The sequence below is a fragment of the Ammodytes marinus genome, assembly GCF_949987685.1.
Source record: "Ammodytes marinus genome assembly, chromosome: 13".
Taxonomy (NCBI): Eukaryota; Metazoa; Chordata; class Actinopteri; order Uranoscopiformes; family Ammodytidae; genus Ammodytes; species Ammodytes marinus.
In genome coordinates, this window is record NC_137217.1 from 24,687,096 (window position 1) to 24,712,398 (window position 25,303).

The 25,303-nt window shown below is 42.0% G+C and overlaps 1 protein-coding gene across 8 annotated transcripts in view; it reads right to left on the bottom strand.

The window, feature by feature from the left end:
• Positions 1–4,859: 4,859 nt before the first annotated feature.
• map7d1a (MAP7 domain containing 1a) overlaps positions 4,860–25,303 on the bottom strand; it is a 38,561-nt gene continuing 18,117 nt past the window's right edge. For 2 of the 8 annotated variants that reach the window (XM_080039451.1, XM_080039450.1), the window contains exons 4-19: positions 25,144–25,164; positions 22,516–22,679; positions 22,140–22,251; positions 19,938–20,042; positions 18,284–18,406; positions 18,045–18,190; positions 17,248–17,378; positions 16,065–16,303; positions 14,607–14,883; positions 12,546–12,726; positions 11,370–11,474; positions 9,832–9,882; positions 9,679–9,739; positions 8,473–8,554; positions 7,793–8,031; positions 4,860–5,875 (exon numbers count right to left, since the gene is read on the bottom strand). In XM_080039451.1, the coding sequence (XP_079895577.1) occupies positions 5,865–5,875; positions 7,793–8,031; positions 8,473–8,554; positions 9,679–9,739; positions 9,832–9,882; positions 11,370–11,474; positions 12,546–12,726; positions 14,607–14,883; positions 16,065–16,303; positions 17,248–17,378; positions 18,045–18,190; positions 18,284–18,406; positions 19,938–20,042; positions 22,140–22,251; positions 22,516–22,679; positions 25,144–25,164 (2,048 nt within the window). In that variant the 3' untranslated portion in view covers positions 4,860–5,864. The remainder of the gene's footprint in view (positions 5,876–7,792; positions 8,032–8,472; positions 8,555–9,678; positions 9,740–9,831; positions 9,883–11,369; positions 11,475–12,545; positions 12,727–14,606; positions 14,884–16,064; positions 16,304–17,247; positions 17,379–18,044; positions 18,191–18,283; positions 18,407–19,937; positions 20,043–22,139; positions 22,252–22,515; positions 22,680–25,143; positions 25,165–25,303) is intronic. The other 6 variants (XM_080039453.1, XM_080039455.1, XM_080039452.1 and 3 more) reach the window with 6 other exon arrangements.

Here is a 25,303-nt window from a genome sequence, read left to right on the forward strand (position 1 = left end):
GAAGTTAGCAAAAAGAACCATTCCGCTTACAGCACCTTTAAAGGTTCAGTAAGCGGAATGGTCAGTTTAGCTAACTTCCTGTCAATGACTGCAGTTAGCTGTCCCCTCCCTCATCCCCACATTAATGCACCGCGGTCTTCAAACAGCGAGTTATCTAGTACCATCTCAGATAAGTAAATGTGATAAAACATGATAAAAACCATCAAAACATACATTGGGAAGGATTTTTACCTGCTCCGCCATTGTAGGCGCATAAACATTCACCCATCTGTCGCTCTGGCGTGCACCGACAGTGAGACCATGAGTGAGACGGGTGTCGGTTTGTAGCGTTCTCTCTTGTGATTGGATGTTAATTTTGAGATACCCGAAACGCGCACATTATGTAAGTGATCACTGTATTAATAAAGAGCGATTCAACATTTATATTAACATAAATAAATCGCTTACTTCACCTTTAAAATGGGAATCCCATGATGCAGTTCATTTTCCAGGTAACAACCAGATGAACATTATATAGCCTACATGAAATTGACTGAAGAGTTAGGTCTTTTTTTTCAAATGACCTAACCAAATAATAACTTTTGTCGAGGAGAAAATGTGAGAAAAGGCAGACGTATTTCAAAGCTGCTCTAAATATGAGAAAATCTCCCAACATTAAATCAGACGGACAGAACTCTCCCAATGGAAAATACAAATTTGAGTCAATGCGGTTTCATCTGATTACTCCTGTGGTTGCGATGTTCCACAGTGTCACAGCAACCGAGACACAACATATCATTGGAGAGAAGATATCCTTTACAAAGACACTGGACACTTCAGGTGGTGCCGGTCCAACAGAGTCAGATAAATCATCTATAGGGGATCTACTTCACTCAGCTAATCAAAACACAGACCATAGGGGATCTACTTCACTCAGCCAATCAAAAAACAGACCAACATCAAGGAAGATCCCCCTTCTACTTCCTACACACATTTGGCATGTTACACCTCGTGGGCCCCCGATTCTTTTCCATTTTCCTTCCCAATGGAACAAAAAGAAAACTGGGCGTTCCAAAGGCCCTCGCCGTAGCTGGCAGGGAGTGTGCAACTGGTATTAATTCTCAGTAATCTCATGAACTGAAAATAACCAAAGCCTGCAAGCTGGCAAAATTGAAGCCACTTGTCCTCTGTGAGCCCATTGGAGGTTGTAAAACTGTCAACTCCAAGATGAAGAGACAACAGATCTTTGAAATCTAGACTGCGTCGATGTCTAAATGTGAAACCCCTGGGGTGTAATTTGTAGTGCCGCCTTTTAGCCGCAAGCCAAAGTAGCATCAGTGCTGTACCATTGGTTTGGTCAAGACTGAAATATCCCCTTGGCTATTGCATGGAGTGCCCTGACCTTCTTGTGTTCATTATAGCATGCTAACATTCTAAACTCAGATGGTGAACATGGTAAACGATGATTACACTAGCAAGTTAGCATTACAGCTTCACAGAGCCAACAGTGTGGCTTTAAAAAGTGACAATTATCCTGGCTAAAATAACCGTGATTCACAATATTATCTCAATGATTATCGAAACGGAGCCTTTTGGATAATTATCGAGATAATAATGTGGCATTGAAAATTCCCCTTTTTCTAAGGGTTTCTTTTGGAAAGTCGAGTTGTCAGCAATGGTGACAGGTTTAGAATTTAGGAATGACCGAAAAGATGCAGTGCACCATTGAGGCAATTTAAAGGCCAACAGAGATGTCCATTAGCAAACTAGATATCTTCATCAAGTCAATTATGTGAGGAATTTCATGATTACCCCAAAATTGGAAATTCATCAAGATCAACTTATTCTGAGTGTTTTTTTTTTTAAATCAGGATTTGGGATAAAATCTTATATTTGCCCATCCATATCTAGAAGTACACCTCAACACATTTCTGGACATTTAAATAATGTAATACTTTATCAGTTTTTACACAGTGTCTCACTTTCTTTCTCATTATTTTCATATCCATAACCCAAGGCCATTTGTTTTTAAAGCATTTGATAACAGCAGGCCATTATCAGATAGTAGTACGTCAATCGTTTTATTTTATGTGATCATAAAATGTTTATCTTGGTGCAGATCCAGCATTTGCTAGCGTTGTTCAGGCCTACATTTTTCCATAGCTGTTAACAAAGGAATCTTGATACCATTCTGCCAAGCAGATGCACCCATAAAGTAAATGCCTACTCATCCAATAAATCTGTTCCCACTTTCTTTTTGCATGCTCTCATTCACATGTATCCAAAGGAATCACTTCATGCCCTCAGCTCACAATAAGGAGAATGCAGAGGGTCAGACCCCTGAAATACTTCAGGTTTGGCGTAACATCATACACTCAGGAGGGACCTCATCAAAGAACGTCCATTTCTGTCTGGTTCGGGGGCAATGATCTGACAGCTGCCTATTTAGACTCAGAAGCTCCCTTTCGTCATAGACCACCCCATAGGATTTGAGACCCTGCATGGGTTTCTCTGTACAACCTCTAAGGGCAGCTCCGTAATATCAAGGCCTTGCATGGTTCTGATAGGGGTTTCTCATAAATCCGGACATCTACCGTCGGAAAGCGATGAGAGGTTGGCCTGCTCTGACAGCTTCTAACGGGATCAAGAAACAGGCTGGCTGTGGGTGCCGGCCGTACCTCAATGTACTGCCATCTGAGAGCAGCTGCGTGACAAGAGCCTGTTGCTGAGCAGATAGACAGTTCAATGTGAGGGCAGGTGGTAGGCGTGAGCATAAACACACAATGGTTGGGCTACGGGCTTTGATGGTTGTGAAGCACGCGTAAGAGCAGTAGTGGTGGTCTAATCTGGAGTGGGACTTTGTGGTGTGTGTGACTCAGTAGTGACCCATAGTAGTGACCCCCGCCCCTTAACTTGTTTAGAATGTAGGCCGAGCAGCACACTCGCCATTCTTGAACATTTGCAAGATTCCTCACAGTCCTCAAGTGCGGAGATTTATGTCTTAAACAACAGTGAGCTGGTGTTTGAACGTAGGCTTGCCGCATGCCCTGCGCAGGGCAAGCTTTGAAACAAAGGTTGGACAACATGCCTGTTAAGGCCTCACACACCACGGCATGTGGTCTGTGCTTTTTGTTTGTTTTTCTAAAACGTCCCTTAACAAGATGCAACTAATCCTCAAAGAGTAAGGGATTGAATAATAATATAGTCATGGATTGACTCATCCAATGCACCCATCAGCACACTTGCAGGCCGAGGTAATAAAACACCCATCAATCAAAGTGGCATGAACCACGCTAGCCAGGCTATTCCCGGACGGTACAACTGACCACCACTAACCTTAAAAAGCACCTTTCTGCATTGAGCATTATTGGCTTTTTGGATCTGCATTCCCATCCACAAATTCTGCTATTGTATTATTATGTTTTTTAATCCTCTTTCTGTGTGATTTTTCTTCCCAATCTTGGCTTTACTCAGCATGTAACTGTGCACTGCCTCACTGACACCTCCCTAAAAATAGAGGCCACTAATCCTCAAGTCCTCTCTGAGAAGTACTACACATTCCCAGGGATTGACCAGCAGATTTGACCGTGTCCAAAACTACTAAGAGTTTATGAGTTTTAAATACATCTCTGCCTTTTTACTTTGTAGACATTTCGATTTGCAGCTGAGCAATTTCCAAGTTGACATACAGCTGTGTCAAACTTTAAAGAGTAGACATTACTCCAGAGACATATGATACGTTGTCAAACACCTCCACGCTGCAGTGCTGCACCCCCTGGTGGGGTTGATGAACACAGCATTTAACAAGCAGACTCTTGTGGACGACTGAAGTAGCAACATTTTAAAACAAGTGAGATCGTGTTGTCGGAACTTACACTTAGCAGGAGGCAGGAGTTTACATCTTTCTCAGGAGGCCCGGAGAGCCAAATGACAGATCTGAGTTATATTATATGATTGTTACGTATGGGCATCTTTACAAAACTTTTAGATAAAGCATTCAAACCACTGATTCTGTTGTCACTGTAAAACAAGTTTGTTGCTTAAGCATTTGTAAGAATAATAGCATTGTTAGTATTTCACTGTTCCCAATGAAAACTGCCACAACATGTGTCATCGTGATAAAAGCTTGAAAAGTTCTCACTTACTTTGAATCCAGGTCAAATGCGAGGCAAGTCGCCTGATGAATCTTAGCCTTTTCCATCTTTGGGTTTCTGCATCATTTCGGTGCAAACATTGCCCCCTAAAATATTAGTTAAAATAGCGTCTGCATGCATTGCTTAGAGCTTTCCACTGCAAGTAGCCCACTGGGAAGTAAGAAGGCCATCTGTGCCACATGGGTTCAAGTTAACTGTAGTATCCCATTATATTGGGCTCCACACTACACTTACTTTTTACAAGCTGCTATAAGTCATTTATATCACATAAGTTCTACGTGCTGATCAGGTGTGGCATGTAGTTTGGAGCGTTAGATAGAAAGGGACATAAATCGTGTTTGTAATTTACTTCAGCTGCCTGCAAGGCTGGGAAGACAGTGTGCCAGGCCTCCTGCTGCGGCCACCAGAGTATGGGCAAAGGATATAGTGGCATGTACCCCCTGTGGGGATTTGGTAAAAGGAGACCCAAAATAAAATGGACAGCTGGGCCAACTCACATGCCTTGTACATCAACTGTGAGGCCCTTTGGTACCATCTCCCAATCTGTGATTAGTGAATAAGACATTAATTGGTCTTTTTCATCCCGATTAACCCGTCAAAAAAAAAATATATATATATATTAAAAAAAAAGATTCAACACCTGCATTATTTTCTCTCTTTCCACAAAAAAAATATCCCTGATCTAATCAAATTCACTGTCGTTGATGACAAATAAATGAGACCGTCGACTGGACAGCTTGCCTTTAATAAGACATAAAATACTCCCACTGACCTTGTAACGTACATCAAAATAATTATAGCATATACACGCACTAGCATTTCAAATACATATGAGCCAATGGAAATCTCAATGCAAATGAGAGAACACTGAGTCATGCTTGCCACATGTGAAAAATCAGCTATAACTGTTAAACAGTTGAGTAAATCCATGTTAAGAGGGATTTTAACTCAGACCACTTCTGGTTTCTTTATCATCAAGGTTTTACGCTCATTATGACATCCAGTTCTGCATACAATCAAATCACATCTGAGGTTTGAACAGACAGCATGTTGACACACAGTAAGAAGCTTGTTGCATATGAACTAACATTTCAAACCTCTTACCAGATTTCTCGGTACTTACTTTACAAAAACTTACAGGTAGCTTTATACAGACCAGGATGTATAATACCTGGGTATTCACTTAGAAGGTGTACTCAGATCAGAGTAGCACACAATTGGGCTCCCTTTCATACGACTATGATCCACAAACCCACACCTCCTTTGTCCGTCACACAAAGTTCAAATTTACATTATTCACAAAAATGTACCCAGTCTTTTTTTATATTTCTCTTTCAGTTAAATAAACTAAAGAACAAAGAAAAAACACTTCAGCTTATTGTAATGATTACTCGGCTGTGCTGTTATGTACAAACGATGATCCAGGTGTGTTGAATCGAATCTGGGCCTCCTCATAAGATCCTCACAATTGTTAACACTGATGCACCCGTGTTGCACACAGGCAGCAACACATTTCATTCTGTTTTGTCTTTTGCTTGTGTTCTGATGCCTTGTCATCATCTTCTGTGGCCCTATATTCATCTTCATTCATCATCTTTTAACAGAAGCATGTTTGCTTTTTAAGGGGCTGAGAAAGAGGTTGTTGTTGGCACAGGTGACAGAGGGCTCCGCATGCGATCGATGGCAGGGCTGGGAAAAGTCAGCGGCCTAAAGGCAACAAGCACTTCACTGTCACAGGACCTCTGTGAGGGGAGACAGAGAGCAAGAGTTAAGGGTCAGCTGCCATTAAGGAAGATTGATCAACACATGCTAAACAGAATAAACATTCCAGTTTGTAGCCAAAACAGGGTCACCCTTGTTGACCTGACAAATGACACAGTCTGTACACCTTGTAAACCTCTGACCCAGTTAGAATACTAAATGCAAAAGAGGTTGAACATGTCTCAGAGGGCGTGAACACATAAACCATTTACTATCTTATAATACGGTATTGGAAAAATCTCAACTCAATCGAAAGATAATTTATTGTCAAACGCGGCCATCGTGCGAAACAAGTTTCGTAATTGTCGTCACACAAAAATGACTTGAGTGACAACACCACATGCGAGGCCAAGATGGGTCATACTCTAGTATTAACATTCAAATAAACCCTATGAAGATTGCCTCGAAATAAATTGACCGCCTATGGAGTTACATTGCCACATTCTCGCATACCAATATTCCTAATCGCTGTCCTCTTCATAAATGTCCCGACAGGTCTCAAGTATCCAGATTTAGGAGAGTGGTGAAAATGAAACTTTTTATTTGACAGAGTTAAATGCAAGGGGGTATTTATATGAATAAATAAAAAGAAGAGATTTGAGGAAAGACGTCAGAGGTGGGCCGTTGCCTTCTGTAGTATTTATGAGCGTTGGCTTTGCATCGGGGCTATCAGGTGAAGGTTAGGATCTGGAGTCGGCCGGCGGCAGACATTTTACAGCCGGAGAAGGGGGAACGAGTGTGGGGTGATATGGTACTTAATTGCTCCGGGGTCTTGTTTCTAACCCCTGACAGAAGAGCACTTGTGGACGGGGTCTCCTCATCGCCTCAACCATCCTAGGAATTCCTCACTTGGTGGAGGCCCAAGTCAGTGGGGGCAGCTGAATAAAAGCTGTCACCAGTATAAAGATACCCCCACTTCGCTTCCCCATCACTATTTCTTCACTATGTCCCAGCTCCTCCCTTTTGTGAGTGTAAGAGCCACACCATCCTCTCCTCAGGGGAGTAACTGCCTCTTACCGGTGTCACGACCTGCACATTTGATAAAGTGCAGCCTTTATTGGGTAATGTGAACTTGCTCGGTGCAAATAAGCACACGCAGCCGCGGTTCATTTGCAGTTGTCTTGCCATGTGGCTGTCTGGTTCTCACTAGCTAGGATACTGTCTGTAATTGGGTGTTATATTTGATTTTAATCTTTATAGGCAAGTTAACATGTTTTTTTTTGTTTCATCCTCTGGGGATCAATAAAGCAGCAAAACCTTGGACTACAGCCAAAATTAGGACCTCTCAAAGCTAAATCAACCTTTAAGAATGTAATGCCTATACTAACTAATAACACCAGACCATATATGAAGCTACAATTAGTAGCTGCTTAGTTTAGCATACAAAGTGGAAATGGACTTATTTACACAGTACAGACTATTTGCAATAATATTTTGCCAGTTTTACATAGAGATACATGCTGGACCTATTTTTGTTGTGTGCTGTGACTTCCTGAAGTCCCCGCCCACATAAATTCACAACTTTTCGTTTTTACTCAACACCTTTTTTCTTTTTCTTTTCACAAACGCTAAAAACAAGCAACGTAATAATAAGTGAGCTTTATAAGAGCTGGTAGTTTCCCCTGTTTCCAATCGCTTTTATGATAGATTTATCACATGCCAACGTCATGTTTATTAAGTGGACTCCTACCAAGCATGTTCACACAACAGTCTTCTCAGTGGCCAGACCTTATTTCCTCATAAAACTAGCCAACCCTTCCATTATTTTACTCCATTTATATTTTCATTGTTATTTTTAGCATATTTACTAGGTATAAGCCCTTTGACATGGTGTATGTTTTCTTTACCAGGTTAATAGTGTGGCCCTCTGCGAGTTGTAAAACAGTGTGTAACTCTACCTGCAACATGCTGAGGCTTCATGGGGCCTGTCTTCTTCATGAATGAATCCTCACTTTCAAACGTGAGGATGGGCTCTGTGGCCATGCCCGTCTCAGACTTGTCGCGCGCTCCGTTGGTGGTGTTGCCGTGATTGGCTAAATGGATGATGTCGCCATAGAGGGCGGTGTCTCCTTTGGTGGACAGACCGTTTTCATGTCTGGTAGGCTGGACCCCATTCAACACTTGGACCGAGGGGCTGCTGGTAGTGGAGGAGACACAAAGCAGAATATGGTTATCGTTATGATGGGCCACAGTGACTCACACAACCGATGAGTCATTCCAAAGCCCAATTAAGTCTTTATAAAAATCTATCCAGAGACGTGTGTTCGAAACCAAATAGACCAAAATTTGATTCTCACAGTGTAACAATTGTTTACTGTGGGCATGAAACTTGTGGCTCCTCTTGTTTTCCGTTGAGGTTTACAACATCAGTCTTCACCCGGCTTTTATTTCTGGCACACACTTTTTATACTGATCACGGTGGTCTTGCCACAACGTGAAACACAACGGAACTGTCAAATCGGTCAAAGAAAAGAAAAGAAAAGAAAAGAAAAGAAAAGAAAAGAAAAGAAAAGAAAAGAAAAGAAAAGAAAAGAAAAGAAAAGAAAAGAAAAGAAAAGAAAAGAGAAAATAATTGTACCTTTCTTTGACATGGGTCTGTCCATTTTCTGTCTTGTTATTGGGCAGGTTGACCTCTGGCTTTGGCTGATATTCAGCAGATGCTAAAGGAAACAAATAAATGGTCACTGATCCTGTGTAAACCACTCACACCAACGTCATCTCTCACATGCGACATCGAACCGAACATTAACGATCATCCTTAGGACTGTGCCAGGCCAACTAAATGGGTGCCAATTTCTTTTCTTTCTGTATAGTTCAGATCTCCCCCTTACTCAGCTCTGCTAAGGACATGACTGTGGTTAAGATGGATCTTGACACGCCTGACTAGAAAGGAAGCATGCCTGCCAGGCCTCTCACCACATCAGTGGCTGGCTAATGTCTTCCTGCATAGGGGAACTTTCTCCACATACAGCATATCTCCCAGACCACATGGATCCCACTCATCTACTGTACGTGACGTGGAAGCTTAGACAAAGAGCGTGTGCAAGTTTGTTTGTTTGTTTCTAAACATTGTTGTGTTAAGAACTGATTTTTCTAACTAGATGTTGTAGGAATAGTGGTCATGGTTAAGGCTTTCGCAATCACATGCGTCCTTATATTATTAATCATGTCTGATAACTGCTGCAGGCTGTTGCCATGAGTGCACCGTTCCTCTCTAACTCCCTCAGTCCCCCGGCTTGGATAACAAGCGAGCACACATGGGTCCTATTGTACAGAGAAGAAGAACTTAAAGTGCAGCTGTGCAGGATATGAGACAGATATATAATCTAATAACACTTTTATACAAAATGCTACGTGGGAAATGAAAACAAAAGTACTACAAATACCTGACTTTGCTTCTTTTACCTCTTCCATATGTTCAAATAAACAGAGGAGAGATGGTGCTTGTATGTGCCATTAAGTATAAGCCTCAAGGCGGGATTGATAAAATGAGTTCATCTACAATAACATGAGTCAGGCACTTACAATTGTGTCTTGTTTTTCACGTGGATTTGCTCATTAAAGCATTAAGAAAAAAACACTATTAGGTGGAATCTGGAAAGCAGCTGGTCAGAAAAGCATCCACTTTGTTTTAAATCCCCTCACAGATGATATAATAGGAGATCAATTAAGACAATTACCCTAACCGATTCCTGCAGATTAAAGGCTTGTAGCGGCTGATGAATTTCCCTTGAGGACGTTTTGTCAAAGTCAGACTTTTTTCCGACTGATTTTTGCGTCTTACCTTTGCTGCTCTCTGCGTCTCTGTCATTGACTTGTATGAGAGGGGAGGGCTTGGTTTCTTTCTGTGAAGATGAGAGATGATTTCAGTTATTTTTTTATTGAAAAGTGAAAAGTTCCAGAGCTTGTTTTGGTTCAACCTAAACAGCAGATGTACCTTTTCGCCTGCATCTGATTTGCGTGTCCTCTTCATGATCTCGTCCAGACGCTGAGAAAAGCAAAAAAAGGAATAAGAACAAGGAAAACTCCATTTGGAACAAAATGCCAATTAAAGAACCTCTTTAGTGTTTAGTTTGCTATGCCAACACAGTAGGGGATCAGATTAAAGTTTCATAATGTGCTTCCTGTCTCTCTTAGCTAAGGTCATTATGTGGGACGTGAATGCACTGAAACTGAGGCCCTTATGTGTTCAGGTGGAGGGGCTGTGTCAATAGTGATGAAGCAGCACTTGTGTATTCAGCTGGAACAGCAGCGTAGGATGGCCGAACAGTGAACAGTAGAATACAGTACAGGAAAGAAGATAAGTCTGTAATACCGGGCACTTTGTGAGGCTCATTTTGTATGCGCAGAAGGCAGAGTTTAGATAGAAGAGGTGGTGACCTTCTTCTGAGGACACCAGCAAGACAGAGATTGCGAGGCCAAAACTGCAGCTGCCACTCATAAAAAGTTAAGCATTTTTAAGGTCTGAGATTATTCATGGCGGGCTCACACACTCACGGCTTTGGCATCTGTTTTGGCAGAGAAATGTCTGCCACAGGACCAAAGATTCTTGTTGGTCTAATAAGTTGCTGTGTCACCATTCTGGATACTTTTACCACCTGTGCTTGCTGACCACAACCCTCCTCTTTGTTGAGGCGATTATAACAATGGGCCAGTCAGTCAGTCAGTCAGTAGCAGTGTGTTGTACAGTGTGACTAAGCAGTCTTTGGGGAAGAGGACATGCTGTTCTTGCGAGGTTAATTCTAGCACCGAGCCAGGCTTGGGCTGGTTTACGCCTAGATAAGAGCCTCGAAAGAACACGGAAAGAAGATGAGAAAAGGGAAAGAAAGGCTTAGCTAGCATTCAGAGAGCGACAGGCGCTTACTTTAGATGTGGGCGGTATACTCGAGAAGATGACCGTTGAAAACACACTCACACTTTTGCTTACACTCACACTAACTCTCACACTCACATCAGCACATATGTGCTAAGATCTGCGCACACACACAGACAGACAGATGACTGGCACAGCAAGTTCCCTATTATTAATGTTTATATATAGCTTCATGCTAATACGAAAGCCTATTAAATCACGGCATGCAGACATCCAATCCAGGATAAGCCAAAAACATCATTCATATTGCTTTCAGGGACTCAAATTTCAGGCCTGCATTTGTCATGTCAAAAAGCAGACCACAGAGCGAATGTACCCCTGAATAGAAAAATCTCCACTGAGGGAGGAGGGGAGCTTTATGTAAATCTACTACAACTAAAGTTGTGTTATTCTGAGACTTAAGCGCTATGCTTGGATCTTTGCTCCATTTGAGTCCATTTAAGGTTCAGGACAAAGTGAACACTTTCTTTTAAGTCTATTAAAAAAGGACTGAGAAATAAATTAATGTATTCATTATTTTAAAAAACGTGCAATTCCGCAGTGAAATATGTGACTTTCTAGCTGAAAGGAACACTGATGGGAGGACAGATGTATGGCCCTACCTTTTTCCTCTCCAGCCTCTCCTGCTCCTCCTTCTGGAAGTGTTTCTCCCTCTCCAGACGCTGCTTTTCCGCCTCCTCTCTGGCTTTGACCTCAGCCTCTTCTTTCTGAGACACACACACACACACACACACACACACACACACACACACACACACACACACAGGCAAAAATCCAACCACACGTTTAATGCCAACAGAAAAGGGGGACAAAAATCTCAGCCAAAATAACATGCCTTTTACGTAACAAGGGTGTGGTTGCTCCCTTCAATTACTGTTTACAACCACAAGAGGGATATTTTCCTGTACCTTTGAGCCAAAAAGATCTATTTTCAACATTTACAGCCTCGTGAGGGCCATTCAGAGCGAAACACAATACTTAAGCCTTTGCATAATTATATTGGAATCATGTTTGACCACAATGGTCACTTTTGTGAAAGACCACAAGGGGGTGACAAAGTGTAAGTGCTGGATAACAGACTATTTGCAGAGATAAGACAGTGCCAGGGCCGATTATTTTACAGCTCTAGAGGATAAACAAATAATATTAGGAAAAAGCCACATTTCAAGTTTCATCGGAAATCGGTGAAAATCTGTTATGTCTACTAATTAAGCGTCATTCTCCCCTGCTTCTCTCCGGCAACATCCACACACACATGAAGAGTCAATATTACTCATATCTTGGCAAGGTAAAAAGGGCACATTGTAGCTACTGGCTCACCCATTCGGATAAATATTTGCCTTTCAGGAGAACAACATCCCTCTGACGTCGAAAATACTGAGCTGTGCCTTTTGGACAGGCCTACTATCAAAAAAAGGTCAATGCGAGCTGAGATTGGAAAATGCCACACACGGATCATGTGCCTGCGATAGGAGAGCGTTGATGTTTGCGGTGCGATGGGCAAAGTGCCCTAAAAATGATGTGAGGATGCAGTCAGACAGCGTGTCTGTGACCTTCACTTGAAAAGGCAGCAATAACTGTCACAGTGACCGTGGTGCTCGGTGGTGTCCCAAGCCCCGTGTCCCTTGGCTTTTTAGTACTTGTGAGTTCCTTTCACACTCATCTGACCACCAGCAGCACTTGTTAACTGCATCACGGTTACACCCAACATCACTAAGCCCCTCACACTTTTAGCTGCTTCCTTCCTCTGCATTGCAGTGTGTTGACAGACAGATTACCTGTTTAGCGAGGCGCAGGTTCTCCTCTTGTTCAGCCTTGGCTTTCTCCTCAGCCTGCTTCTCTTCCTCCAGGCGCTGGGCTTCGTCTCTCCTCCGCTGCTCCTCGGCCATAGCACGGGCCTCCTCCTCCCTCACCCGCCTCTCCTCTGCCTCCCTCACTGTCCGCTCTTCCCTCAGGATCCTAAAGTTGAGTTAAGTTATCAGTATTAGTCAATTTACACATTGAAATTTCACTTTTTGCATATCCCCCTCTCAAGTAAGCACACTTTGAAAGGGGGTCAGAGCGCAGCAGGGTCAGCCATAGTACAGTGACCCTAGAGCAGTTTTTGGGGTTAAGTAGATTGTTCAAGGACACAATGGTAGAGATGGTGGGCACCGTAGATGTACTAGCAGCCACCACTAGTTTTACAAATCACACCCTCCTGTCCGATGCGCGAAACCAGCGAACTCATGGTTAGTGGTCGGCCCCTCTTACGTCTAGGCCATCGTACCACCAATGAGTTTAAAGAGTTTAGGCATAAGGCTGAGGGTTAGCATTTTTCATAAAATCATGTGTCAAACACATTGGATGCTGTAATCTGTTTAAAATAGGGCTGTCAAGCGATTAAAAAAATCAATCTAATTAATTACAGGCTCTGTGATTAATTAATCTAAATGAATCGCATACTTTTATGACACTTTTATACCTGTTTATAAACGGCTGTATAGCCTGCTACAGTTTGTTTCTCTCTCTCTCTCTCTCTCTCTCTCTCTCGCTCTGCGTCTCTCGTAACTTCTTTCTCCACAACAGACAGCACTGCACTGCCACAGATGCCTATGCCGATTCATTCACCATCGTCGTACTCATAGGCAAAAATATTGACACACACACACACACACACACACACACACACACACACACACACACAGGGCGGGTGTCCGTTTACGTGGGAGACGAGACAGCTAGCAAACAAAATTGAGGCACACGGAGGAAGATTGAGAGATACTGTTTTGAACCTATACATTGTTGCACCCACTAAATCAATAATGCACAGACACTGCGGAAAATAAAGTAAGATGTCTTCCTACCTTCATGCTTATTTCCCCGAAGCATCCCATAAACCGTCCATAGAGCCCTCGGCCCCGCCCTTTCACCTGCTTCTCTCTTTACTTTTCTCCCTTTTACCCGTGCGGGCTGTGTAAGCAAGCTACAGGTGCAGTTGCGCACCACTTTTGCACCGGGTCAAAGGGCATTATAGAAGTGCGATTAATCTGTGTTAATTTTTTTAATCGCGTAAATTTTTCTGTGATTAATTAATTAATCGAAATGAACGCGTTAATTTGACAGCCCTAGTTTAAAATGTAAAAGTATTGTATTGACAGGACACTTCCTGTTTACTTGAAGCCATCTCTGCAAATTTGCACAAGCGACAAGAAACCATAATACAATTTAAGGAAATGGAGTACGAGTGCCAACAAGAGTTCACATCAGTTGCATCGCTGTAAATAGCGACTTGCTGTAAATAGCCTGTCAAATTCTTCATGCAACACACATGTCCAATGTTGAGTGAGGTCTCCTTCAGACATGCATGTGCTGTCATAGTGCATGGGGCCTTCCTGTTTGGTTTTACTTACAGTATGTTCTTTTCATTCATTATATGGAAAATGGATAAATGCATCATATTCTACACCGCCTTTTAAATAATGACATTACATTAAATAGTATATTTTAAATACTGTAAACTACACTTCAGCATACGTTCAAATATCATATGGCTGAGGCTGACATCGCTAATGTGCATTTTGAAAAAACGGTTCCTCTAGCCCCCGCATGACCTCTTGCATAACTCTTGAGATGGCTGACGGGGTTTTGGTCTGTTAACTACCCATTACTTTGTCCCCCCCTAAGTGGGAAGAAGACAGCTTGGGAATAACTGTCATTCAGCGCGGACACAGAGGTGTTTAAAATTCCTTTCAGAGTGAAAGAGCTTGGCATACCTCTGACAATGCAAGGTCAACTCTTGGCTGACTTTCTCAGGTTGTTGTTTTTTGAGGCATATTGAAAAAAAAATATCCTCTGACCTCTCCTTCTCCTCCTGTTCGCGGCGCTCCTGCTCCTCCCTCTCCCTCTGCTCTCGTGCCTGCCTGCGGTTCTCTGCCAGGATGCGAGCGGCGTCCTCCTGGTTGTTGGTGCCGGCCATGGGCTTGGCTGACGGAGAGGGTGTGGGGGATGTTGCAGGGACCGAAGGGGTTGAATGCACCACTGACGGGGAGGCTGCAGTGGTAGTAACCGGTGTGTTGGACACGTGGGGTGAGGCAGCGGCAGAGGATACTACGATGGCAGGAACCACGGGGGAACCTTAAAACAAAGACAATCAGTGTTAAAGGAGAAACAGACATTGTGCTTTGTAACTAAACAAAACATATTTAAAAGGTGCACTATGTAACTTTGGGTGTGTCAAAGAAGTGAACATTTTCTAAGTTGTATTCTCATAGCTGAATAAACAGACTTTCCTCACAGGAACATTTGATCCCTGGAACCTGTTACAGGTGCTTCAAAATTATTATTATTCTATTTATGATGATATTATTATGAATTATTCAATACTAAGAATCATATGTAGAGAAAATATGTTTTGTAAACTGCAGGCTCTACAAATGTAAACAATTCCCCCTCCCCATAAACTGCATAGTGCACCTTTAAGTGCTTCCCTAAAAGTAATGGTGTTTAGAAGGGTGTCTATCAATCATTATTACTAACACATTTAACTGCAGTCTTCTCCATTCACATGCACTGTGAAACATTCTGTGCCCAGCAACTGGAAATTATAAACAGCCGTAGCTTCGACCTAAGAACTTGGTAATGACATAATTAAGGTTGCATTAGCGCAGCCTCTAAGTGCTGTGTGTGAGAAGACACAGACCATGGAGCTGTGTGTGGCTCACTAAATACATTCCCTTTGTTTTCATGGCTAATTAAGCCTGATGGTAATCTCTGTCTATTGCGTCTTTGATGAAATACAGATTTTCCAGTAGCTCGTTCAATTTTTCCATTAGATCCATTTTTCTGGCCAGTCAGAGGAAGAGACCGTGCCAGACAGTGAAGAACTCTCTGGATATTAAGAAAACACGGTATGGCTCAACCATGGAGGGAAGCTGCCCAAAATCCAGATGTACAGTGTCATATGACTGTGCAAAAAGGACAATTGATCACTAGATTACTGTGCAGTTTACTATTATTAATTGTAAGCTTGTTTCACAGCTTTCAACTCCTTGTATGGTCTTCAACAGCAGATGGAGTTGCTCAGTGATCATCACATGACCTAATCATGCAGTTTTTGATAAGGTGATAAAAGGTTGTCAAATGAAATTCATATTTAGTTCACATGATGTCAACTGAGAAAACTCCATCGACGGATGGAGCTTGTAAGATTTTTTGTCAAACTATTATTCCAAAGGTTAGACATAATCTTTTGCACTCATGTTGTAGGAAAGAAATCCAGATATACGTATTTATATTAATGTTTTTTTTCCGCTCACTTTTTCTCTCCTCTGGAGTGGCTGGCCTACGTGTTTCCTTCACTCTGTCCCGAGGGACAGGGGAGGAGGTGCGGTGGTCTATCCTGGCGGGGGTCCTGGCTCTTTTGGGCCGAGCTTTAGGGGTGGAGGGGCTTCCACGTGTGGATGGAGGCCTGGGGGAGGCAGCAGGGCTGGGAGAGGAAGTTCTGCCCTTAGGCGTGGCCGGGGATGACGGCCGCTGCCTTGATAAAGGACTGGGACTGCAACAAAGGAAAATACAGGGGTTAAATATAAGACTGACATTATGTCAACAATCAAATCAAATCAGTTTTATTTGTATAGCCCAATATCACAAATAGACATTTGTCTCAGTGGGCTTTACATTCCATACAGTATGTCACCCTGCCCTTACACCCTTAGCTCGGCAACAATGATTCTCTAATGCATATATATTAAGTTGGACAACTTATTCTTAATAGACCTGGCCTGAAATGTTGATTCAAAATAGAATAACCCTGAAGAGACCTGACCTCAACACTCAAACATTACATCACTCTCAGAGTGTATGATTGGTCAGAATCCCTGCTATGCACTGGCAATGAAACACTACAAGGGGACATATCCATTATGCTAAAGAAGATTTTTTTTCTTCTAGTCCTCTGGCAGTGAAGGCACTGTGTTGCCTTTTAGTTGAGTCCAAAGAGCTCTATTCTCCTACTCTATGCCTTTTGTCAGGGATGTCATTGATTTCAGCAGCCTGGGGATAGGAGCGGAAATGACCACTCGTCTCGTGATCTTTAACGCAATGCCTTAGATCAAACAGTGAATGAAAAACGAAGTCATTATATTGCAGATGTAAACATCGTTGCTCTAGATTAACCAAGCCGTTGACTAGGAACATCCTGTGGGATAAGGGGATGTAAGGTTAACCTTGTTTACAATATATGGTTTTCGTGACCATGTCTGTATTAATAGCAAATGATCATATGTCAGATTTTCCACATGGGTCTTTGGGTGTGTTGAGTGACGTAATATATGTTAAGTGGAGACTTTTTCTTTCAGTTATATGGTGCTTCTGGTGAGCTTTCACAAGGTTTCAAACTTTGCTCACATATACAGTATATTCTCTATGTTCAGTTGTTAATGTCAATATAAACTGTTAGATGTTGGATTAAAAATAAATAAGAACAAAACTATGTGTTACCTTGGATCAGGTCTGTGTCTCATGCTGGGTAGAGACTGTCTCTTCTTTAACACCTTTTCTTTACTGAGGGCACTTTTCTCCTTCTCATTCTCCCGTTCTTTGTCTCTCTTTTCTTTCTTGTTTTTATCCATCTGTATGAAAAAAGGATGACAACGGTACATAAATACATGTGCACACACACATGCGCGCACACACACACACACATACACACACACACACACACACACACACACACACACACACACACACACACACACACACACACACACACACACTGGAAATGGAAAATATTTGAGGAATATGAAACATCTAAAAACAGTCTGTTAAGTCATGTTAACTATAACAAAATATTAGATAAGAATATATTTAAAAATATATATATATAAGATCTGCAATCAAATCAAAGAGATTTTTTGGCACTGACCAATAGTAATAATCCTTCGTATAAAAAGCACTATGCAGGAGGGAAAACATGTTGGCTAAGAAATAGCAGCAAAGGCAGAAATGGAAAGTAAGAGAAGGGTGTATGTAAGGAGAAAAAACAGGAGGAGGGGTGGAGACCTGCACAACTGCAAGTATTTTAACTTGAGGTCTCACACTTTTAGACCCAACTGTATAAACACACATGCACACACACACACACACACACACACACACACACACACACACACACACACACACACACACACACACACACACACACACACACACACACACACACACACACACACACACACACACACACACACACACACACACACACACACACACACACACAGCTCATGAGGCAGACTTACAGGTGTGGAGCTCCGTCTGTGTTGGCGCTGGGTGATGTCTGGCGTGCTGGACGTGACTCTCCAGCGGTCGGAGCAGCGGTGGTGGGGCTGGTGGGCGCACAGGGTGAAGGGGCTGGCTGAGGCCGAACGGGGACAGAGAGGAGAGTCTGATGGGGACAGCAGCGGAATTCATTTCATTATAAATGACATTGTGTGACTGATATAAAACTAACGTTAACCCTTGTTTATTTTCAACTTACGCCCATCTTTACCATTGCTAAGGACACTGGCAGCACTGCGGCTCCTAGCGAGGAAAGACAGCGTCGGTGTCATCAGCCGGTCGACTACACTGCTCTCCCATGGACTCAGAGCAAGGCCACGGGCTACAGGTAGGGAAAAAGAGATAGTTAAATCTATGTTTTTCAATTAACTTCCAATATAGGTCTTAAATTGACGTCCTCGGCTGAACCGGAACCTGAATTATTAGTAGCCCATGAACAATCAGTCGTTGCAGAGTTATTCCCTTCATTAGCCTACCACACTATACCAACAAAAACAAACAAATCAAAGGGAAATGAAAATAAACAGTTGTCCAGGTTATGGCTCACACTCAGCCTGAGTGCTATAAAGCCGTAAACAACCTCTGAAAACCCCAATAACACACCTCAGTGCCACCCAGATAGATTATGAGAAAGAAAATGAGCTCAGTAAAAGTGTCGGCTATAACTTTGGGGTGTAGTGGTGGCACCACCCAAGAGAGAGAGAGAGAGTTTTTTGTAAATGCTTGTCTAGACACTGAGTCAGTTATTTATAACCACAGGCAGAGAAGAAAAGTGGCGACTGGTTTATTTGGAGGGGAGACACCTTCTTCTTTGGGTTTAAGGTGTAGGACGAGAAAGATGTTACAGCGAATGTTCACAGATGGGATGGGATTGTGTTGGGCTAGAGAGGAGAATGACAAGAGGGATAGACTCTGTTTTTACCCATCTATTTTTTCCCAAGTAGAAAAAGTGGAACAGTACCCGCTCCGGGGAGTTTTTGGAATACATCATTTCCTGAACAATGCTGACTCTCGCTAACTTTACATGTTTCAAACTCAAAATGTTCTCCTCCTCTCCAGGAGTACAGCATGACCTGGTTAACTCATCTGAAGCATGAAGACAGGTTGATTCAAAGGCACAAAGTTGATTCAAAGAAATGATTGTCATTATTAAATCACACCCACCTCCATATCAATCAATAAATCAATAAATCAATCAATCAATAAAGATTTCAAGACAGTTAAAGCTATAGTGCGTATCATCTGTCGCCCCCATGAGGAATTCTGAGGAATTACAACAAAGCTGTCTGTGCATCTACTTAACATGGATTTTATCCCTTCTGCTGTTCAGGTTTTTCCTTAGCAGAGAGACGTTTGTGGAGCTGATAGGCTTACTCAGCTTTGTGTCAACTCATTTGGCAATGGGCCTCTGACATAAATTTATAAGAAAAAGTTACGCACTACAGCTTTAAAGACATTTACTACGAAAATGAGCACAAAGGGATCCATTTGACTGTGCAAACACAAGACATACATGACCACAATGAACCAAACAATGGATAGAAATAAAAGACAAACGAAGTAAAAACGCGGTAATATAAAAGTGCAAGCATGCGAAACGAAAAACCCTGACCCAAAATTCAGGGGAGAAAAAAAAAAGGAACTCAATAGTGGTTTTGGAAGATGGAAATGGGGTCAGCTGACAACCATCAAGCACAGGAGGAGAGAGGGACTGAAAATAATCACAAAGGGAAAGAACTGGAAGAAAATATAAAACAGGACAATGATAGACGTTGTTGAGCGGTGGCAGACTGATGGATAACAATTAAACGAAACGGGGAGGTGGTGGGGCATTCCAGATGTTACTTCCTTACTTCTGCCGGGGGAGTTCCAGAGCGTGGCGGAGGACTTGGACAGTCGCTTGTTTATAACAGTGTCCACGTGTTTGGGCAGGTTGACCGTAGACCGAGAGCATCTGCCTAAAGAGAAGCCGAGAGAGCGCCACACAGATGTTCACACAGGTCACATGGTTGCTAGGAAGAGGAGGAAGGGCGGCTGTGGCGTAATGGTGTAACGCTCGAAATGATGCCTCTACAAACATACACCCACACATTGTAAAGGAAACTACAGTTATGTATGTATAATGTAAGCAACCCCTTATTTAAGCAAAAATCCTGTGGGCTGAGCGTATATACAATAGCACGCACTGCCATAATAACAGTTCATACACGCACACAGAGTACACCATATGTTCACTCCAGCTAGCCTCTAGGTGCATTTCTGAATGCTCCAAATGACAAAAAAACACTTATTTTTCCGATTGCCAGGTGATTCCAACATTATAAAAATGACCTTTACATTTTCATCAGTAGCATCTCTTTCCATAAACAGTGTCTCCATTACTCTAGCCGACAAAATAGACTAAACCGTTTCCATTGGCACACATTCTTTCCTAAAGAAGCAGGTCAAGTAAAAAAGAAAAAAAACTGCCGGTTTGAGGTTTTGTGGATAGTACAGAGCAACTGGGACATCTTTTCATTTTTTTGTGTAGATTAATTTAATTTTTAAAACTGTTAATTGAGGTAAATGAGAGAATTGGTTTGCTCTTTTTTGTGATTTTGGTAGAATGTAAAGATCAACGACGGTTCATGCCTATTGCGTAATTCCCATCAAAACAAATACCATCAAACAGCCTGTCAACCACAAACAGGGAACCTTTAAACAATACCTTTTAAAGCTACTCAAACAATGGTTGGAAAAATGCTGCTGAAAAACACACTCATTTCAAGTTGATGACATAAAGTGGCACAGCAGAAAAGGGCAAAGCCTTGCATTCTTGACAACATATATGAGCTATACTCGGATACTGCATGCAGTATGATCTTTTGCGGAGAATTTCCTAAATAACATCCTGAACTCTAGGCCATTTCACTGTCTGTCTGTTTACGCTTGACTACGTCCATCATCTGACAGACGGCAGGCTGGTGAGGGAGGAAGGAAGGAAGAGATTGATTAGAGAGTCAATAATTCCCCTGACATATGGCAGGCGTGATTACATGGCATGGGATGAAACTGGGGACTCTTCAGACTTTCACCTCGGGAGAATGACACAAAGGGACCATAGCATCCATAAAGCTGCAGTGCACTGTTGTGTGTGTGTGTGTGTGTGTGTGTGTGTGTGTGTGTGTGTGTGTGTGTGTGTGTGTGTGTGTGTGTGTGTGTGTGTGTGTGTGTGTGTGTGTGTGTGTGTGTGTGTATAATAAGGCCACATTTGTTGTGCAATAAAGCAACTGAATATATTTCTGCTTTGTGCAATCAATAGTCTGGTGGTGATCAAGGGCTATCTGATTAAACTGAATTCATGTGTAAGAGATGGAAGTGGAATTTAAATGGTGTGTTAAGGGTATGCAGTGTGACTGATGCAGCAAAGGCACATCAGATTAAAATATAACTAAACAAAACCTTCAGTTCTGTCCAAAATCTGTTTGTGTTACATTCCTGACTAAGCACCTGTCGCCAGCGCCATACACCAACCCGGCAGTGACAATAAAACACTGTCCACCCAAATAAGAGATTCATTTTGCTGTTGGGATTAAGAAGCAGACAACAAAATATATTTTTAGTTCAAATTCCCCTGAACAAAGTGATGATGCACTATTTTCAAGGCTGCAACCCTTCAGAACTACCTCCATAGTTCAGTTGTAAAATAGATCAGAAAGTGAATCCATCACTATTTTTTGATAGCTAATTCATTGTTTAAGACACTTAGCAGACTGGGCAAAACATGCAAGCAACATTAAGACATCACCTAGATGCAGACTAAAGGATGAACTGGAAAATAAATTAATCGTTGACAATTGAAAGAAAAAATAAACCTCAGTGTAGCTGTTACAACAGTGAGCTGCAACATAGCATAGTCCCGCTTAAATCTCATGGATTTGAAGGGGAAAAGGTTAATGCCACTAACTTAAAACTCGAAAGCTAAAAACCTCAACAGACAGGATCTATAATCTGTAAAAGCTTCGGGTATTAATGAATTGTATTATGTTCTTAGGTTGGATCACTTGTGTACTCACTTTCTTTCTGACTGGAGTTCTGGCTAAGTGTGCCGGCCCACGACCATCTCTGCTGGCGGATCTCTGCCCACGTCTTCTTGGTTGACCTGTGGATGGCTGCCTCATAGCGCTCCTGGAAAGGATACACAAAACCCATATTAGTTCATTAAACGCCTAATGCATCAAGGGCAACAATGCAGAAACAGACAGACACAGTGCATCCTTTGGCTAAAAAAAGCCTGGATTCGTTGTCCTAAATTCACTGATCTGCAAACGACCTTGTTATGCAGCCATAATGGGGGCATCCTCATTTCACCTCTGGGTATCAAAGCAAAAAAAAAAAAAAGTACAGCACCATCACATCCTATGAATACATTTGAACATAGCCAGTGCATACTTTGTTTTTCTCCAGTTTCTGTTTCTGTCTCTCTTCCAGGGCGGCTCGGCGTTTTTCCGTCTTGATCCGTTGTTCCTCCAGCTTCCTGCGGCGCTCCTCAATCTGCTGCTCCCTCAGCTGACGGGCTTTCTCCTCCTTCTCCAGCCACTCGCTCTTTTTAGCAGCTAAAGGTGGGACAGAAAACACCGTCAACAGAATACGATTTTTACCAAGAAAGCCCTGAACCAAAGGAGCCCTCAATCCCTTCCCTTGCCTGTCCTTTATAGTGTAGCTATAGTACACTTTCTCTTTGACAGGTCTGTATCAGTTCTGACGTAAAAAGACTAATGCGATATATCTGTTGAGAGACGCTATTTGACGCATCCTTTGCTACGCTAGGAGTTTAAGAAAAATATTGTTTGAAGCTGGAAGAAAGTAATGAAAAAGTCAAGCCTCACTGTAGTTAACGTCACAACTAAAGCCTTAATCGTGCTTTGTGTTTGCCAAATAAATTCAATTGCTTGACTGTACCACAGAATTATGCATAATACAGCTAGACAGATACTAGTACTTCTGAAGTGACACTTTTATAGCACACTAATCGCATAAAGTGTCAACATCAGCTTCAATAAAGCACTCACTTTGATATGGAAATTGTCTCCTTGTGCCTGAGCCATTCATAGAGGGCGTGAAGCAGGCCCTTTTGCAGCTGCCTCTCTGTGTGCACACAACTCACCATATTTCTTTAAACTACAAAGTAAAAACCTCCATGAAGAATCAGCCCCTGCAAAGAGGCGAGGCTTGGCTCTCTAAAGCACTTGATGCAACAAAAGCAACTGGTTGTGGATTTCAGGATATGGTGACGGATCATTTCAAAGACGCTGGGGGGGCGAGACTCTGGGTTCAAAATGTATTGGGAGGCACGCAGTTCCGCTTTTATATGAGAAGGGAACAACAAAGCTAGGTTTTATCCAGGCACTGCTTGCCAAGTACCTTGCAGAACATATCTGCTGCAGTGCATATCCTAGATGATCGCAGCTAAATGTCCTCCATAAGTAAGAAACCATCTTTACAGTCTAGTGATACAAATCGTTAAAGGTGTACTGTAAAGCTTTTAGTGAAAAACACTTGTCCAGTTCTGAATATGTTAAAGAGACATTGCTGCTTCAAAAAGCATCCCTCAACTCTCTCTTGACAGTGAGCAGCTCTGACAAGTAGCATGGTGACCTACTACTACAGTAAGATCATTAAATAAACAGAAAGACAGTGCTGCTCTATCCCTGGTGCATGAGCTATTTATACCATCCCAAACACAGATGGGGAAGCAGAGTAGCTTCTGTGCAGTCGCAGAAAAATCCACTTTCAAAGCTTAACTTGAACATAAAAGAGAAAGAGACGATAGGTAAGATAGCTAGGGGATTTGGCTAAGTTTACCCCTGTTACTACTGAACTAGTAATTCTAGTGATGACTGAAAGTATCTTGTTTAAGCTGATATTGTGAACACAAGCTTTGGCAGGATCTCATCTTTTATCCAGGTCTGACAGAGTATTACAGTCGACCCCTACCATCTGGCTTGCCCCAGTGATCGCCCAATTACACTGATCCATGCTATGGAGTGTGTCAAAGTCATTTTACAGTTGTTGAAAAACACTGTTGGATTAGACAGCTTGGCATTACTAAAAGTACGAGTATGAGCATTTAAATAAATCAGTGGCATGTTAGGAAAAACATTATGATAATGATTTAATTCTCTATTTTATGCAGCAATGGGTTAACTAAAACGTTAATATACTAGCTTTGGGGAAAACTAATTAATGGGCTTTGACTGTGTATGTCCACAACCAATCTAAAAAGAATAAAAAAAGATCAGTGCAAACGTTTTGAACTGTGTGATTTTGTGCCTGGCAAAATAGTATTTATTTTTTTAATTTAAATTTGCAGCCAAGATAAATCTGTCCACAAGTGTCTCTCAAAGCTCCAACTCCTTTTTCAATAAGAAAGTAATCATAGTAGTTTTGCGGCATGTGGTCCAAACATTCTGTCTCTTGATACAAAATCCATGGAGCTCTGTGCTGTTTGCAGTCAGGAGATGTGGATGAACAAGTTCAAACTCAGGGCATGTTATATGTTATTTATGAACTGAGAATCAGCAACTATAGGCCATGTTGCTTACCAAACCAATAATAAAATGTATTTACAGATAAATGATTGGTTAAGTGAGTGAATCAGTCTATGCCTACATGATTTTTGAAAAAAAGACACATTGATGAGGTTCAGAGAGAGGACAGGTTGCAATTAGTACATATTACTATGATGAAGAAAAAATTAAACAACCACCATTTTAAAACAAGGAAACCCATCGGGAGGAAATGAATGATACAGTTCTAGGGTTGGGCAATATGTCCGAAGCCTAAAGACCATAAAGCATCAAGTTAGCATCCAACTCAATATGGTTCTTGAAGCCATATTGGTAGAGCTTTTAACAAACATACCAACAAGGGAAAGGTTATTCAGTGGCTCAGATTTCAATGTATTGCCCAACCATAGTGAAAACTACGGAACTTTAAATTAAATTGAGACATCCAAATGTAACAGAATGATCAGAAAGGGTTCATCACCACCAATGCCACATACACATAGTGGCTTACCTTGTAACATGCTGAGCTCTTCTGCAGGAGGAGGAGGTGAGAGAAAAGACAGAGGCAACTGTCAATCATGCAAAGCAGTGTACGAACAGCGTGTAGCAGACCGATAATGTGACAGCGGTGTGTTAAACAAATATGCAAGGACTTGGGCAAAGAGATGCAT